We start from the raw sequence: 15664 nt of genomic DNA on the forward strand, positions 1-15664 counted from the left end.
GCTAGAGAGAGAGAAAAAAAAAAAAAAAAAATGTGTTATATACACAGTCAAATAACTTAAACTAGGTACTTATGAATTAACATGCAAGCAGGGAAAATTTCAAGCGGGATTTTTTATAGAATCTAAAATAGCATACTTATACTTAGCCTCGGGCAGATGACATATATCCAGGTGGGTAAAAAGTTGATTATACGTAGTAAGGAGCCTGCGAAGAGGCGCGCGCGCACCGGCGTTGGTGCGGCACGGGGCCACCGCGAACAGCCGGTAAGCGCGCGCGTCTCGGCGGTTAACAGTTCTGGGCACTATGTAACATATCTTATTGACAAGCTGTTCACAGTCGAATTTGTTCTGGCATAGTCCGTGGAGGAACATTGCTTGAAGGAGTACGCGTCTATTTTTTAAAGAGATTACTCTATACTTTTGTGTTAAACTACTGTACGTTAATTTCCTATTTCGATAAAGTTTGTAGTTAACATTTTTGAGGAATTTGTATTGTATTTTTTCAATTGCTTCTATATATTTATTATAAAAGGGATCCCAGATGATACTGGCATATTCAAGCTGAGGGCGAACCAGGCTATTAAACAAATAAATATATGTAGTGGCTTTTTTAAAATCTTTAGCTGCTCTTGTAACAAACTGAAACATTTTGTATCCCTTTGAGACAATCATTTCTATATGCTGGTCCAGATGCAACTTGGAGTCAAGAGATATTCCTAGATCTCGTACGTGGTCTACTTGTTGTAAAGACTCACCGCAAAGCTTATATTCATAACAAATTTTATTTTTGTTTTTAGTTTGATGACTTTTAGTATGAGATGTCGCACAAAAATCCGATTCATTCGATAAATATTATCTGATTATCTTAAAAAAAAAAATCCGATCTCTGGTAATAAGCCACAGGTGATTTATAGTTCATCGCTCGGCGACAAACTATAACTCGCTCGCACTATCGGCGTCTCTTTTGTTTACACGGGAGCGACTATCTTTCGTTCGTTTCTATCACCGATAGCTCATCGGCCATCGCTTAGGGCCTTATCACACTTGCGATTTGCGAGCGAGTTGAAAGCGAAGCGAACGCGCAGCGTGTTCATCGCGAGCACGTAACCAATTCGCCGCGAGTGCGTCACGATTTCGCCGCGAGCGCTCAACGTATACGTTGCGTACTTGCATGAAAATCGCTGCGAGTGATCTGCATCAGCATCTTTGACTATAATCATAATGGATGCACGCGGCGAAATCGTTGCGCACTTGCGACGAAATAGTTACGTCCTGGCTGCGAACTAGCTGCGCGCTCGCATTGCTTTCAACTCGCTCGCAAATCGCAAGTGTGATAAGGCCCCGCTTTTGGTGGGCCTGAGTCTCTATGAATGACAGATAAGTTTTATCAATTCGCTATTCCTATTCTAAATAAATTATGTAACATATTTCTCCAACAGCTGCCACCGCTTGTCCTCCAACCTGTCCGTGAACGTTCGCTTCCGGTCGCTCAGGTCTATATCCGGTTTCGGCTCTGTGGCGTGTCTCTGGAAGTGGATGATGGCAGCCAGTAGGCTCCAGATGGTGAATTCGGGCCAGAGCACGTCGGTGAAGTAGAGTACGGTGTCAGAGATCTGAAATGAGGGAAAATAAGCTTGTCAAAGATTATAGGTTAGAACGAGGTACCTAGCCAACGTGACAATCGCACGCTTCGTAAGCGTATCGTTAGCTAGCTCTCACAATTGCTTTTCTGTATTGGTGTGACAGAGCCAGCGTCAACGATTGTCATTTTTTTACTGACAGCTGATGCAGTTACGCACGATGAGTGGGACTCGCAGTTTTTCCCCCTCTAAACATACTCTGGTGTTTCTCTCTCTTTGCCGTTCCGTGAGGTCGCATTGGGTTCTGTTTCGTCATTTTTCTCAACGAGATAGTGAGACGCAATGTACATTAACTGCATTAGATTAAGAATACTCATAAGGAATTGACAACGGACAGGTGGAATAATGAACCAGCCTAATTAAAAAAAAACCGGCCAAGTGCGAGTTCTACTCGCGTTGTAAGGGTTCCGTACACTACAAGAAGGGCTTAAGCGCCTCCCTTTTAGGTAGGAACTTAAGTCATTTTTGCGAATAATCAATATTTTGAACAAAACGAAACAGAAATGAGTTTATATGTAATATTTAAGCGCGCTCAAACAATTTCAAGAGATTTGGTTTGTAGGAGTTATCCTTGCAGCGGCAGTGAGTGAAATTCGTAATTAGAGTTTTTTTCTTTTAAGTCCGACTTACGCTTTACTATAGATTTCTAATAGGTTTTCCTGTAATCTATAGATAAAAAACTATCTCGTGTATTTTTTTGAAAATTTTACGCTTAATAGTTTCGGAGATAAGGGGGAATGGTCATTTTTTGCCTATTTTCTTAAATAACTTGAAAATTACCTTACTAAAAATTATTAAAAAAATATTTTTGAAATACTTATAAAAACCTCTTTCACTTGATATGTAACACAATATAGTTCTAGAAACTTTGATTTTTAATTTTCACTTTTACCCCCCAAAAGTGGCCCCTAAAATTGAATTTTCTTAATTTAAATTACATGTCCGTCTTTGGGTCACAGGTTTACATAATATGCGTGCCAAATTTCAAGTTAATTGGTTCAGTAGTTTCGGAGATAACAATAGTTATTTGTTATACAAGGGGGCAAAGTTGTATTTTAACGCCGAGTGTGGAATTGAAAAACGAGCAAGTGAAAGGATTCTATAGTTGAACCACGAGCGAAGCGAGTGGTTCGAGAATAGAATCCTGAACTTGCGAGTTTTTTAATAACACACGAGAAGTAAAATACATTTGCACCCGAGTGTAACACAAAACTTTTCCCCTCACTATAGCGAGGAAACTACAACGCAAAAAATGCGTTTATCACTGCTTCCAGTAGTTCCACAGGTGGTAAATCATCTTTATTACTAGATTCACCTACTTTTATCAATTTTAAAGCAGTTAATTTGACTTTATTCAAGGTCAAATTACTTTACCCACTAGTGGATAAAATGCGTTTTTACCCGCTGGTATTAAAGGACAAAACACGTGTTTCCGAGGTAGTGAGGGGAAAAAAATAAAACCGCCTTCAAAAATAAGCGTGTTACAAAACACGGAGAAACTAAAAAGCCAAAAATAATAAACCTTTAAATTCAGATTTCTTATCGGATTGCAATAATCTAAACATCCCAATTAAAAACAAATCCATTATTTTTGTAGTCGGTACCAGACCTGTTCGTCGCCTTGCTATTTCCTGTTTGCCCCACCCAACCATACCTACTCAGGCTGGCCCCGACTCCAAAAATAATTGATTTGTTTTTAATTGGGATGTTTAGATTATTGCAATCCGATAAGAAATCTGAATTTAAAGGTTTATTATTTTTGGCTTTTTAGTTTCTCCGTGTTTTGTAACACGCTTATTTTTGAAGGCGGTTTTATTTTTTGTTAAAAAGTTTATTTATTTGTTGATTTTTAGTGGTTCCTAGTGATATTATATGTATCAGACCGAATATATGTACAGTAGTGAAAGAATTATCCTTTAACTCCTAACCATTGAGGAGTTGACCTTCCATCATCAGCTCAGCCACATAAAATTATTACCAGCAGGCGTAAATACTGGTGTACCTTTGAAAAATACACTAAAAACATTACATGTGCCTATAACATTTGAAGAGTTCCCTCGATTTCTCCAAGATCCCATCATCAGACCCCGACTTGGTGCCAATGGGACCATCTCGGGGTTATACCCATACGATCAAAAAAAAAATTTTGAAAATCAGTCCACGATTTTCGGAGATATCGAGTAACATACATACAAAAAAAAAAATAAAAAAAAAAATTCAGTCGAATTGAGAACCTCCTCCGTTTTTGAAGTCGGTTAAAAATTGGCTGTGACGACGGACAGACAGACACACGAGTGATCCTATAAGGGTTCCGTTTTTCCTTTTTGAGGTACGGAACCCTAAAAAAACTAAACAGTTTGCTTTCATTATAGGAATTTGACAATTGCAACAAAATCAAAGTCCATATTTTTTAATTCTGTATGTATGTCAATTTGCGTCACCAGGGGATATACAATGTGGTGAGAGATTACATATGACATTACCTGCCATAGCATGAAGTCTGACAGCCTCACTTCACCCGAGGTTCTCACCAGAAGGTCTGGTGGACTCAGCTCTAATGTCTCTGACAAGAGATCCTCGTCTATATCGTCAGCAGTAAGCTCCTTGTTCCTCACACCCTCGATGACTTGTGACGCGGCACGAGTGATTTCATCACGGGCTGGAATAGTTTAATGTCAAATTAGTATCCAATATCATCAATACTGGTTTACCAACTGGCCACAACTACTGGATCACTAGCCAAGTGCTCATCTATAGAGAGCTGATTCCAAGTAGGGATTTAAATATGAATATGGATATGACTGGTATAATTTATTAATTTTTTTACACACAAAAAAAAAAGTACCGAAACATAAAAGTAAAACCCGTTTTGGATGCTTTTGTGAATATTGGGCAAAAATTATGATTTTAATAAAAAAAAATTGTAATTTTTTAAATACTTTATTTATTGAAGTTCTTCTTCTTTAATATTTCTTCTGCACATTGCACAGTAAAAACTTTTATTACAACTCAAAGAATAGATAAAAAATCAAAATAATTTGCTTCCATCTTTTCCACATCTACAATGCTTATAGAAACTCTGTAAAATAAACTATTTAAAAAATTAACAAACCTTTGTTTATTTAGTATCATAATTTTTGCCCAATATTCACAAAAGCATCCAAAACGGATTTTATTTTTATGTACCGATACATTTTTTTGTGTGTAGAAAAAATAATAAATTATGACAGTCATATCCATATTAATATTTAAATCCCTACTTGAAATCCCTTCTCTACTCATTTATCTGAACTACCAAGAGACCAAACAAACAAAATTTATACTTTTGCATAAAAATTATCTATAGATTTTTTAAAGGAAAATGTTTGAACTTTGAGTATTATAGCAACTAACCAGTGTATGAATAAGCAATATTAAGCCTCAGCTTATTGTTGTGCCTGGTCAGGAGCATAGCTTTCGCTACAAGTGCCCGCAGGTCATCAGGCAACAATGTCAAGCGTCCAGCCACATGAAGTCTCACGCCCCACTCATTTATCTGGTCACTGTAGTAATAAATTCAAAATATTTTAAATTAAAAGTTTTAATAATAAATATTATGGGTGACATTTATTTTCTTAGTTAGTATAGTTAGTCTAGTTTAGTTTTGTTACTTAGCAACTAAAGACGAAACCAAATTTAGGGGCATTCCATGAGAATGTCAGTTACAACATGCTTTTGCCTTGTGGCAGCTATTTTAATCAAATCCATAAAGCTTGAGAAAATACTGTCAATTTGTTAACCAAGTCATGAAAGGTTGTCAGACACAACTTCACTTTTTTAGCCTCTTCAGAAGTATTAGAAGAATTGGATGGTAGCATGGAATGCCCCTTTAAAACATATGAACCAAAACAGAAATAAATAAAAAAATCTGTATGATATTTATTTTGTTAGTTTTAAGTAATTTGTAGCTTACATTTCCTCCAGTAGCCTTTGAAATTTGTCTCGAGCCAAATCCATCAAGCCATTAACTTCTTCATCTGTTCTCTTAAAGTTCTCTATACTGAATGCATAAACAGTAACTTCAGGTATACCTAGATCCAGACACCACTGTAATTTAAAAACGTAACATTAACATACATGATATAATGTGATGAGAAACATAAAAAACTCAAATTTATTCATTTTACCTTTAACGTTTCTGACAATTTATTAAATCCTTCGGAATGACCCTTACTGCTTTGTACTCTATGTTTTTTTGCATATCTGCGGTTGCCATCCATTATAAAAGCGATATGCTGAGGTACACGACCGCACTTCACTACTTTTATACAGAAAAGTTGGAAAAAAGTAACACTGTTCTCATTCACCCAAGTCGACATGACGAATAATTTTCTATTACAGTTAAAGAAAATTAGGTTTATCTTGTATTCGTGACAGCCACAAATGTTTCTTAAATATTAAAAACGCATAGTTTAAAATAAATACACGTAATCTCTTATCAACAGAGTACAATCCACGACCGACAATAGGGTGGAGCGAAAAAACACTTTTCTGGAATTAGCAAACCTAATAGTTATCAATCAGTGCCCCTTAGTCTATGAAGCCTTTGTGCAAATTTTCAGCTTTTTAAATCAACATCTTCTGCCTCCGCATTAGGGTTGAAATTTTGAAAATCTCATACAAACCTAAAAATTCAACTTTCAGATAAAAAAAAATTTTCGGCAGTATTATGTTTAGTATATGTTATTGATACATATCATTATGAGAAACTACAAAAAGTTGCGAAAATAGCGTCAAGAATCGCCAAAGTTTGTCTAGTTTCAGTACATTCGCCAAAATAGCCGCTAAAATACTGAAAATTGGCGATTTTTTACGCTATTTTCGCAATTTTTGGTAGTTTCTTGTAATAATATGTATCAATAATGTATACTGAACATAATACTGCCGAAAAACATTTTTTATCTAAAAGTTGAATTTTCAGGTTTACTGTATGAGATTTTCAAAATTTCAAACCTAATGCGGAGGCAGAAGATGTTGATTTAAAAAGCTGAAAATTTGCACAAAGGCTTCTTAGACTAAGGGGCATTGATTGGTAACTATTAGGTTTGCTAATTCCAGAAAAGTGTTTTTTCGCTCCACCCTAACCGACAATGACAATACCGACATCCGACATGTGACTGATCAGACTGATGCTGATGTGTACTCATTGCTGATGTGACACTAGCTGGTGACAATGACAGTTTGTCAAGTATTTATGAAATACAAGTATGGTCGTTTTTATGCTTAACTCAAACAGTGATGGGTTATGTTGCCACACTGAAAATAACTAAAAGTGATGGCATAGATGGCAACAAAATTGATTAAATTGTCAAAAGATTTTTAACCTATGCTTTGCATTTTGCTCAGTGCTCACGAAAACGAATATATTTTTACTTTACCAACAGTAAGCTTAATTACAGTAACAAAATTATGAATAACATGTTCAAGCTAAAACTGTCCGCTTTAGGACACCCAAATCCAGAGAGCTTCAACTGCAATGGTCAGTATATAGTTCGCCGGGTTTCAGTATATGGAGTGCTTTACACAGGATTCTGCTAAACTCTCTGGATTGTTACAGATAAAAGCGAGTACAGAAGTGTAGTACTATGGTTAGAAGACCAGAAGATAAGACATTACAAAATAGAAGAGCGGGAAGGGCTCAGGCAAATCGAAAGTGACGAATGGGATGCGGCGTATGATACATATCAGAAAGACCTCGTCAGCCCTGTTATTGAGGGCTCCCCGAATGAACAGTTAAACTGGCTCATGTCGTATGCCGTCCGGTTAGAATACGCGGACAATGGTAGGATTTTCGTAATTTTAGTTTAGATGTATTGGAGTTCACACAAACACTTCTTTAACTTACATATTGATATTGCACAATGAATTTAATATATCATGTACTGAGTATGAAAGCTTATTCCTGCTCACGTCCCATGATTCGTCCTGTATGACAAAAACTGTTTTCCTTACATAAAACACTTTTTTACAGCTGAGAAGTACAAAGAAATCAAAGTAGAACAACCCAAACAAGCTACACCTAATGTAGTATCTTCAAATCCTTTGGATAATCTTGACTGTAAGTAATCTTTTATTGCAAATTCCAACAAATTCTTATATCAAAAGAGTCATGTTATACATGAACAAATGGATGCTTTACATGCACAAATGAAACTTTGCAAGTTTTGCTATAATTTGTTGATAATTGTGTTTAACATGAATAGGTAAAATCTATTTACATTATTGCAACTAACTTTTTGCTAAATTGTTCACTTTCAGTCTCCAGTCCAGCATTCAAACAAGGCATTGATAGAATATCAACCCTGGCCGGGATTGGCCCTCATCCTGACCCCAAGCTCCGCCTGGCAGCCCTGGCCAAAATCTTGAAAACAAACCCACACCCTGAGCCCCCTGCAAGTGATGCTAACATTATCCAACAGCCTTCTGACGTCTTGAAGCTCCTCTTTGTTCAGGATTTGAGGGACTTGCAGACAAAGATTAATGAGGCCTTGGTAGCGGTCCAAAAAGTGACTGCTGATCCTCGCACCGACACAAAGTTGGGCCGTGTGGGAAGATAATTTATTATGCTAAGTTAAGATTTCAGTGGAAAGGAAGTTTGATTGACAAATTAATTGTATTGTTTTAGCATTAGAAAGGCTTAACTTTCTGATTGATAAACACTGAATACCGGGTTCGAATCCCGGTAAGGGCATTTATTTGTGTGATGAGCACAGATATTTGTTCCTGAGTCATGGATGTTGTCTATGTATATAAGTATTTATATATTATATATATTGTCTGAGTACCCACAACACAAGCCTTCTTGAGCTTACCGTGGGCCTCAGTCAATCTGTGTAAGAATGTCCTATAATATTTATTTATTTATATCAAAAATGTAATAATTATAAATCACTAGCTTTTGCCCGCAGCTTCGCTCACATTAAATTCGAAAATTGCGGAATGCTCCATACGAACTTCTGCCGCCCCATTTTAGAGGAGGGTTAAAAAGAGACAAAAAGTAGCCTATGTCACTCTCCATCCCTTCAACTATCTCCACTTAAAAAATCACGTCAATTTGCCGCTCTGTTTTGCTGTGAAAGATAGACAAACAAACAGACACACACACTTTCCCATTTATAATGGATGGATATACATTACTTATAGCTACTGTTTAGTGTCATTCAATCAAGACAAGATACTTTCCTCTAATGCTAAACATAGTATATCCCTTGGAGTGTCGGCCGGTCGACTCCCGGCCCGATTACGTCAATCAAATTTGAAGTATGATTAATTAGAATAAAATCCAATGACTCAAAAATCAGTCTGGCACCCGAGGAGATAGTCCATTAAATCGCACTTGGTATACCAGAATTAAAATATCAAATTCCATTTCATAGCAAAAAATGAATACAAGTATGGAAGTTGCTAATGATTCCCAAAATTCTTAGTCCTAAAGTCCTTTCCACTGAAAGCAAAGAATATATTTAAGATAATACTAATTGTGTATTTAAAAAAATCTTAATCATTTCTTCCCAGAAATGAGAACAGAACTGATGTCCCATTATTTCTATGATTAAATTATACTAAAATAAGAAATGAATGTTTTATTGAATTAAACCATAACTTATGGTAACAAGCATAATATATTTAACTGTACCAAGCATAACAATGCAATGAAATGAATTTATAACCTTTAAAACACTGGTTACACTACTGTTAGTGCACTTGGCATCAAATGTAGCTTAGCTTCTTCTGTATTAGTGGTTTCAAATTGTTCTTTTTAAGGTTTTATACAGCATTTTGGCAGCACTCAACCCCTAAATGCAGAATCTGAGAAATCCATATACCAATAGCTTAGTACACTCACAAATCATATCAGATACTAAGAAATCAATGTTAAACAATAACATAAATGTTTTACAACATGTTACATCATCTCAAGACCTAAACTACACTATAAATGATGTGAATTAATGACTAAATTTGAGGAGTAGGTCAGTGCATGCCGCCTCCCTTTTCGAGCATCTGGGCGAATCTGTTCGTGATGAGGAGGGATACATCAATGAATCGCTCCACACAGTTGGTGATGCATGTCTCTGTGCGGCTGTCCAGCTTAGCTCCTGGTTTGTCTACGCACTTCTCCCAACAGAAATCGTTGAACTCGTGTATCTAAAAAAACGCACTAGGATTAGTTTCTTATGATTAATTATTTTTAAAAGGTTTTTAAGCTCTGATACAATACCTGAGCATGGAATTGAGCTTTCTGTTTTTCTACCATGAGAAAATCTTGGAGTTCAGAGTCTCCAGCCTTTGAACCTCCAAAGTCAGATAAGTCACTCATGTTTAAGGTTTTATTTATTATAAAACTAGTCTTAATTTATTTTACTTTGTATCAATTTCGATACGGGAAATTTATAGGTTATCCTTATGTCATTTCAACTGTCACTTGGAACGACTGCTCTTTTGTCTCTGGACACACATCGTCCTCAAGGCAAAGACCAAATTGTCAGTATGACAATGGTGCTTGCACACGGCAAATGGAAGTTCAGATCAGTTCAGATGGGATCAAACGTCTAACCGTATTTGTAAAATAAAAGTACTTAATTTTATTATTGTGCATTTTTCTATTGAAATACTTGTTATACTCGCCAGAATTCCTAAACCAACAATATAATTTGATTAAATTACATAGGTTTGCCTTTCTTTAGATATTGATTTCAGATGAAAAACTAGTTTTGGAAATATAAAAAAATTAACATTTATTACTTGTACCGACAGTAGAACAAAACTCACAGTTCTTTACATTCTATAAAATTCAAAATTTTATCAGTGACAAGTTTTCGCGCGTCGTCGTCAAAAATGTGTTGGCTCGCATCAAGCGCCAGCCTGGCCACCTGCGACTGGTCCAAGCCGAAGGTCTCCGCACAAATCTGGTACTCCTGAGAGAGTGAAGTCGCAAAAACACCTTTGTCGTCGGTCTGAAACATAAAATATTCTATTTTCAACTTAACTTACACAGTCAATCTGTGTAAGAAATAAGAATGTCTTCTCAGCTCTCAACTACAGCATTTTCTTGTATGTTCAAGCGCCTTTGAAAATGTAATAGCAAAGTTTTTTTCGCTACGTCTTTTTACGAAACAAACTCTATAAAGGCATATTTACACACAGATTTTGCTGCTAAACACAAGCAAAATTAATGAATGATTCCTAAACACTAATTGGTGTGCGGTATGAAACCAAAATACGCGTATACTTATAACTTCAATCGTATTGTATTGTATTCCACATAAAACCCTTTAGCCGCTAAAGATTTCAACTGGTTTTCGGTTTGTTGGCGTCTTTTTTACCAATCTTCGAGCTTTTCGACAAGGTTTCAGTATGATGCGCCATACGAGATAGACACCGTTCAAAGGGTTAAGTATAATTATTTACTGCATAAAATATTAACTTACACAGATTATGACAGGTACCATCGCTTCGCAGCATTCCTTGAACTGATGGGCTTCATAATTTGCTATCAACTTTGTATTCACGTTGCTAGTCAAGCAAATTTCTGAAACAAATAATTAAATGTAAATAACTTAATATCGAATTTTTAGTACTAGTGTTTCCTTTTAATACCACACACAGGCGGGTGTCGCGAAAAGCGAAAATTGTTGAGAATAAGATTTTTTCGTTTGTTGCTACACTCGCGACATCTAGTGTCCAGTAGCGGTAGTGGTACTGATAAATCCGTTACTTGATGACTATAAACATCTACATTTCAATCTGTATTGGCTGAATGACTCTAAAGTGGCCTTTACTAACCTACAGGAATCTTCAGCTGGCACAGTGCTTCCCAGGTCTCAGTCGTCCCTCCCAACCGAGGGTGTATCATGGTCCCATGGCCTATTCTGTCCGGCTTCCACGCCAGCATTTCAAGTATCTCTGCGGGGTTGCAGATTTCTCCACAGTGGAGTGTTATCTAGAATGGTTGAGAATACTAGAGTTAGTGAAATGTTGGTGCAGCTCTTGCGACACATTAAATGCAAAATAGCAGCCACATAACATAAGAGCTCATAAAAGGAAAATCCCTTGAATGCCGACGTCGCCACCATCAAAATTGATGTGGAGGACAATATAATTTACAATAAGGAGAATAGTAAAATTTTTATTTCATAGGTAAATAATATTATCTTAAAATAAAATTAACCTAAATAAATCTAAAATTATTCTAAAATAAAAATTAAACTAAATAATTATTAGAAAACATTGAGTATGAGAATTTCAGCTGTGTTACTGGCACAGTATGAATATGGGTCAAGTAGCTGAAACTGCAGAAAGGTTGTCTGGCTGGAATAGATTGGAACAAAACAAATTTTGTACCTATAAATCTTTTCAAGAATTTTTACATTGTAATTTCAACCAGGTTCGAGTCCTGCCGGAGGTGTGAATTTTTCCATTTTTCCTTTAATTTAAAAATATGTAATATCGCTCGCAGACGTTTCTGCATGATAAAAAAAAAACAAACTTAAATACTAATGTTTAAAATGTACTGGCTTTTATGTGTTAATTTAATTGTAGGTACTGTGCTTGCAAAAGAGTTGAAAAATAAAATACCTTCATCCCAGCTTCTCGCGCCCTAGTCAAGGCCGGCACAAAGTCCTTAAATTGCCCAGCAGTGGGGTCACCACTGAGCTCTATCCCCACAACCACTTCCGGGTAGTTCTGATAGAACTCTATGGCAAGGTCTGTTGTTTCTTCTGCGGATTGAGAAGTGCTCCTGCGGTCTATGGATATGATCAGCTTGGAAATTATTGTTAAGTTGATTGAAGACCTCCTGAAAAAATAGAACACCATCAGACAGGGTGAATAGGGATAAAGCTAAAGCTAGGGGCTTAGTGTGATTTACCTGATAGTCTTTATAATTGTATTATACAAAATTTTCATTTGAATAATTCAATGCTCAAGTGATATTTAAGAAATTGTCAGGTAATTGGTTCAGTTACAATCACTTAAGCTAAGCAATTAACAATACTCTCTGTGATTAATCAATTTACTTGAATAAACCTATTGAAAAATTTAAAGTCTTGTGCAAACATTTGATAAACACTGACCTGATAGCTTGTACAATAGTATCTATGTACTCTTTCTTGCTCATATAAGGTGTCTCACGTGGAGTGCTTCTAAGTTCAATGTACACACACCCATCATTTTGGAACTCTTCCAATGTCAGTGAGGTCGCTAAAGCCAGTGCTTGAGGCATGCTAGTCAGCGAGTGTGCTATGCTGAAGACCTGGAAGCAACTAGAAAAAAAAAACAAAATTATAACTTTTTTTATTAGCATTGGAAATTTTTTTTAGTAGAGTTGGTAAATTCAGAGTCATATGTGAGTGTGTTTAGTACAATGTCCCCCTTTGTTGCTTACCATAAAGATGAGATTGGCTTGTATCTTTACATGAATAAACTGACATAGCAGCTTTATAGCAGTCAACAATGTGGGACACTCACATAGATTATAATTATTGATTGTACCTCTAACTAAACTCTATATAATATAATTTCAAAATTAGATAATCCAAAATGGACGAAAGTTCATTGAAGTGAGATGGATTAAATTACTCAATTTCTATCCAGTATTTATTTTATATGCATTGCCCCTGTTATGTTGGTAACTCGGTACAAAATAGTTGACAGAATTATTTAATCATTATTATAGTAAGCACTCCATGAACAAGGCAGATAAAACTTTCAACAGAAAACCTATCATTGCAATGTCACAAATTCACAATTTCCTTTCTTTCAACCCCTTATTTGCCAAGAGTGTCACTGAAACTTGGGTAGTTTCATGTGCTCCGCCTACCCCTTTATGGGATACAGGCGTGATTGTATCACAGAATATATAATAGTACAAGTACAGAAGGCCCACTGCTTTGATGTTTCGAAATGCCGCCTTTTTAAATACCTACAAAATTCTTACAAAGAAACGAGCCGCACGTCCGCGGCGTCCGGCGATAGGGTTACCTATGGATTAAAACGAATTAATACTCACATAAAATGTTATACTATTATATTCAAGTCTTGGGTACTTTCCAGGTATATATACTGTATTTATATATTTTTGTTCAAGTTCCAACATTACAAGCCTTATTGAACTTTTTCGTGGGACTTAATTAGTAGTAGATCTGTGTAAGAAGGTCTTATGGTATTTATTTTATTCATGATGTCTATTTAACTAAGTATTATTAGCCATTCGACACGCGGACATCGCATATGAACCTTAAAAAAACTCGCGACGTAAAGTAACAATAGAAAGTGCGAACGTGCATTCCGTGAGAACGCGCGCCACCCCTGAGTAGGCCGCGAACTCGCGGCCGCCAGGATGTACTTGTAGCGCGGCGATAGAATCGCGGAGTGAGCCGCCCCTGATTGTATGTTGCAGGGATGTAACGGATGTGTTTTTAACGGAACCGGAAGCGGAAGCAGAAGTTTTGAATTTAGTTTAACGGAAGCAGAAGCGGAACCGGAACCAGAAGCGGAAGTTATAGATGTTAAAAACGTAAAGAATAAATACCACATAGGTATAACATAAATCTAAATTAATTAAATTACCTAGAACTTTTAGGTGTTTACTGTTCAGCCTGTAATCAGCAGTTTGTAATCAGCCTTTAGGTCCACTTAGGTTTTAAAAACGAAAATAAAAGTTACCTGATATTCTATTAAGTATATCATTACAATCCAAAAATTTAAATCACCTTGAACTTTAAGATGTTTAGTTGTTTACTCACTAAAAATCATATAAGAATCCTTTTAAACCTTTATTATGCCGTAAAAGGTTTTAGAAATGAAACGAAAACTTACTCGTTAGGTAGTATAATACAATCCAAAATTAAATGAAGTGATTCTAAAAGAAGTAAACTGTATTTAATAAACAAAAGCTTAGCAGCTTTATCTCCCGGCAGTTTGCTTCTAAGGGGATCATAGATAAGCCCTGCACCACTGAATAGTTGTTCACTCGCTACAGAACTAGGTGGACAGGACAAATATTGGCGCGCAATGGAATGAAGCGATTGATGTTTAGTATCGCAGCACGTGGCAAGCGGAGAGATGAGCGAATGACAGGTATAGACCTGTTGGTCTTTGATGTACGCCGCTCATGTCCCACCGTCGCGCTATTAGGTTCCGACATCCGCTATAACTTCCGTTTGAAAAATAACAGAACCGGAACAGAAGCGGATGTGTAAAACGAAACGGAAGTTCCGCAGAAACGGAAGCAGAAGCAGACCTCTGTTACATCCCTGGTATGTTGTAATGGTAAACTTACTCTGACAAACTACGCGTATCTCCGGCGGCGATTTGAAATTCGTCAAAGAATGCATTAGTTTTGTCAGGAATGCCCGAGTCCGCGTAGAGCCTCTTCAACTGCAGCATAGTGGACTGGCTTAAGGAGCCACCGAGGTGAGCATGCAACTCCTGAAATATACAATTAAATGAATTAAGCTCACAATTTAAGCTATTTCAGAATAATACCTATACCTATGACTTACAACTTTGGGCAATTCGCGACAAAATGACGTTAAGTCCATCACCAATTCGTTTTGGGTCATTGCAGAGAAATTTAGTGACCTAAAAACTAAACGAATATGTAGTTGCAATTTGTAATTATTAAACAAAAAATAAAATAATACGATGTTTCAATGTAAAGCGCCCCGCGAAATGATAAAATCAAACACATGTCAATGTCATAAACTCACGTTCAATGTTGCTATGAAAATGTTTTACATCTCCCTGAAATGTGGTGAAATAGTACATTACGATATAAGTGCGTAAAAAAGGAAGTTTGAAACGAGTGGCGATAAATTACACACGACACGACACGACACGACACACACACACACACGACACACACACACACACACGACACACACACACGACATGACACGAGTTACGAATTATATGTCAGGTCGAAACTTCGGAGAGTCATCTGTACTAAAAAACGTCATACGATACACGTGCGAAAAGGAAAT

The 15664-nt window shown here is 36.5% G+C and overlaps 4 protein-coding genes across 4 annotated transcripts; 1 reads left to right on the top strand and 3 right to left on the bottom strand.

Annotated features, from left to right (window-relative positions):
* Positions 1–803: 803 nt before the first annotated feature.
* LOC125228819 (dehydrodolichyl diphosphate synthase complex subunit DHDDS) lies at positions 804–6140 on the bottom strand. Its single transcript, XM_048133508.1, has 5 exons — positions 5807–6140; positions 5593–5726; positions 5034–5182; positions 4124–4299; positions 804–1613 (listed from the first exon to the last, which is right to left on the bottom strand). The coding sequence occupies exons 1-5, from the start codon at positions 5996–5998 to the stop codon at positions 1416–1418; spliced, it is 849 nt and encodes a 282-aa protein (XP_047989465.1). The 5' UTR covers positions 5999–6140; the 3' UTR covers positions 804–1415.
* Positions 6141–6983: 843 nt separating this feature from the next.
* On the top strand, positions 6984–8466 carry LOC125228961 (RNA transcription, translation and transport factor protein). Its single transcript, XM_048133695.1, has 4 exons — positions 6984–7158; positions 7237–7461; positions 7651–7737; positions 7938–8466. The coding sequence occupies exons 1-4, from the start codon at positions 7089–7091 to the stop codon at positions 8234–8236; spliced, it is 681 nt and encodes a 226-aa protein (XP_047989652.1). The 5' UTR covers positions 6984–7088; the 3' UTR covers positions 8237–8466.
* Positions 8467–9247: 781 nt separating this feature from the next.
* On the bottom strand, positions 9248–10105 carry LOC125228821 (mitochondrial import inner membrane translocase subunit Tim8). Its single transcript, XM_048133510.1, has 2 exons — positions 9901–10105; positions 9248–9827 (listed from the first exon to the last, which is right to left on the bottom strand). Exons 1-2 carry the CDS (start codon positions 9997–9999, stop codon positions 9654–9656), a joined length of 273 nt encoding a protein of 90 aa, XP_047989467.1. The 5' UTR covers positions 10000–10105; the 3' UTR covers positions 9248–9653.
* A 286-nt stretch (positions 10106–10391) lies between these two features.
* On the bottom strand, positions 10392–15344 carry LOC125228996 (adenosine deaminase-like protein). The gene is made up of 7 exons (XM_048133755.1): positions 15185–15344; positions 14962–15110; positions 12755–12943; positions 12258–12477; positions 11466–11622; positions 11111–11211; positions 10392–10636 (listed from the first exon to the last, which is right to left on the bottom strand). The coding sequence occupies exons 1-7, from the start codon at positions 15242–15244 to the stop codon at positions 10448–10450; spliced, it is 1065 nt and encodes a 354-aa protein (XP_047989712.1). The 5' UTR covers positions 15245–15344; the 3' UTR covers positions 10392–10447.
* Positions 15345–15664: the final 320 nt, after the last annotated feature.

This window comes from Leguminivora glycinivorella, chromosome 8 (assembly GCF_023078275.1).
Source record: "Leguminivora glycinivorella isolate SPB_JAAS2020 chromosome 8, LegGlyc_1.1, whole genome shotgun sequence".
NCBI lineage: Eukaryota > Metazoa > Arthropoda > Insecta > Lepidoptera > Tortricidae > Leguminivora > Leguminivora glycinivorella.

What these genes read in the sequence shown, in the direction of transcription:
- LOC125228819 (XM_048133508.1), bottom strand. Translation starts at nt 5,998, where the DNA reads ATGTCGACTTGGGTGAATGAGAACAGTGTTACTTTTTTCCAACTTTTC. An exon ending in TATTGCTTATTCATACACTG is followed by an intron (nt 4,300 to 5,033) that starts GTTAGTTGCTAT and finishes AAACTATTCCAG; the next exon opens with CCCGTGATGAAATCACTCGT. An exon ending in CAGACTTCATGCTATGGCAG is followed by an intron (nt 1,614 to 4,123) that starts GTAATGTCATAT and finishes CCCTCATTTCAG; the next exon opens with ATCTCTGACACCGTACTCTA.
- LOC125228961 (XM_048133695.1), top strand. Translation starts at nt 7,089, where the DNA reads ATGAATAACATGTTCAAGCTAAAACTGTCCGCTTTAGGACACCCAAAT. An exon ending in AGAGAGCTTCAACTGCAATG is followed by an intron (nt 7,159 to 7,236) that starts GTCAGTATATAG and finishes GGATTGTTACAG; the next exon opens with ATAAAAGCGAGTACAGAAGT. An exon ending in GTTAGAATACGCGGACAATG is followed by an intron (nt 7,462 to 7,650) that starts GTAGGATTTTCG and finishes ACTTTTTTACAG; the next exon opens with CTGAGAAGTACAAAGAAATC.
- LOC125228821 (XM_048133510.1), bottom strand. Translation starts at nt 9,999, where the DNA reads ATGAGTGACTTATCTGACTTTGGAGGTTCAAAGGCTGGAGACTCTGAA. An exon ending in AAGCTCAATTCCATGCTCAG is followed by an intron (nt 9,828 to 9,900) that starts GTATTGTATCAG and finishes GCGTTTTTTTAG; the next exon opens with ATACACGAGTTCAACGATTT.
- LOC125228996 (XM_048133755.1), bottom strand. Translation starts at nt 15,244, where the DNA reads ATGACCCAAAACGAATTGGTGATGGACTTAACGTCATTTTGTCGCGAA. An exon ending in GATACGCGTAGTTTGTCAGA is followed by an intron (nt 12,944 to 14,961) that starts GTAAGTTTACCA and finishes TTTTTTTTCTAG; the next exon opens with TTGCTTCCAGGTCTTCAGCA. An exon ending in ACTATTGTACAAGCTATCAG is followed by an intron (nt 12,478 to 12,754) that starts GTCAGTGTTTAT and finishes CTATTTTTTCAG; the next exon opens with GAGGTCTTCAATCAACTTAA.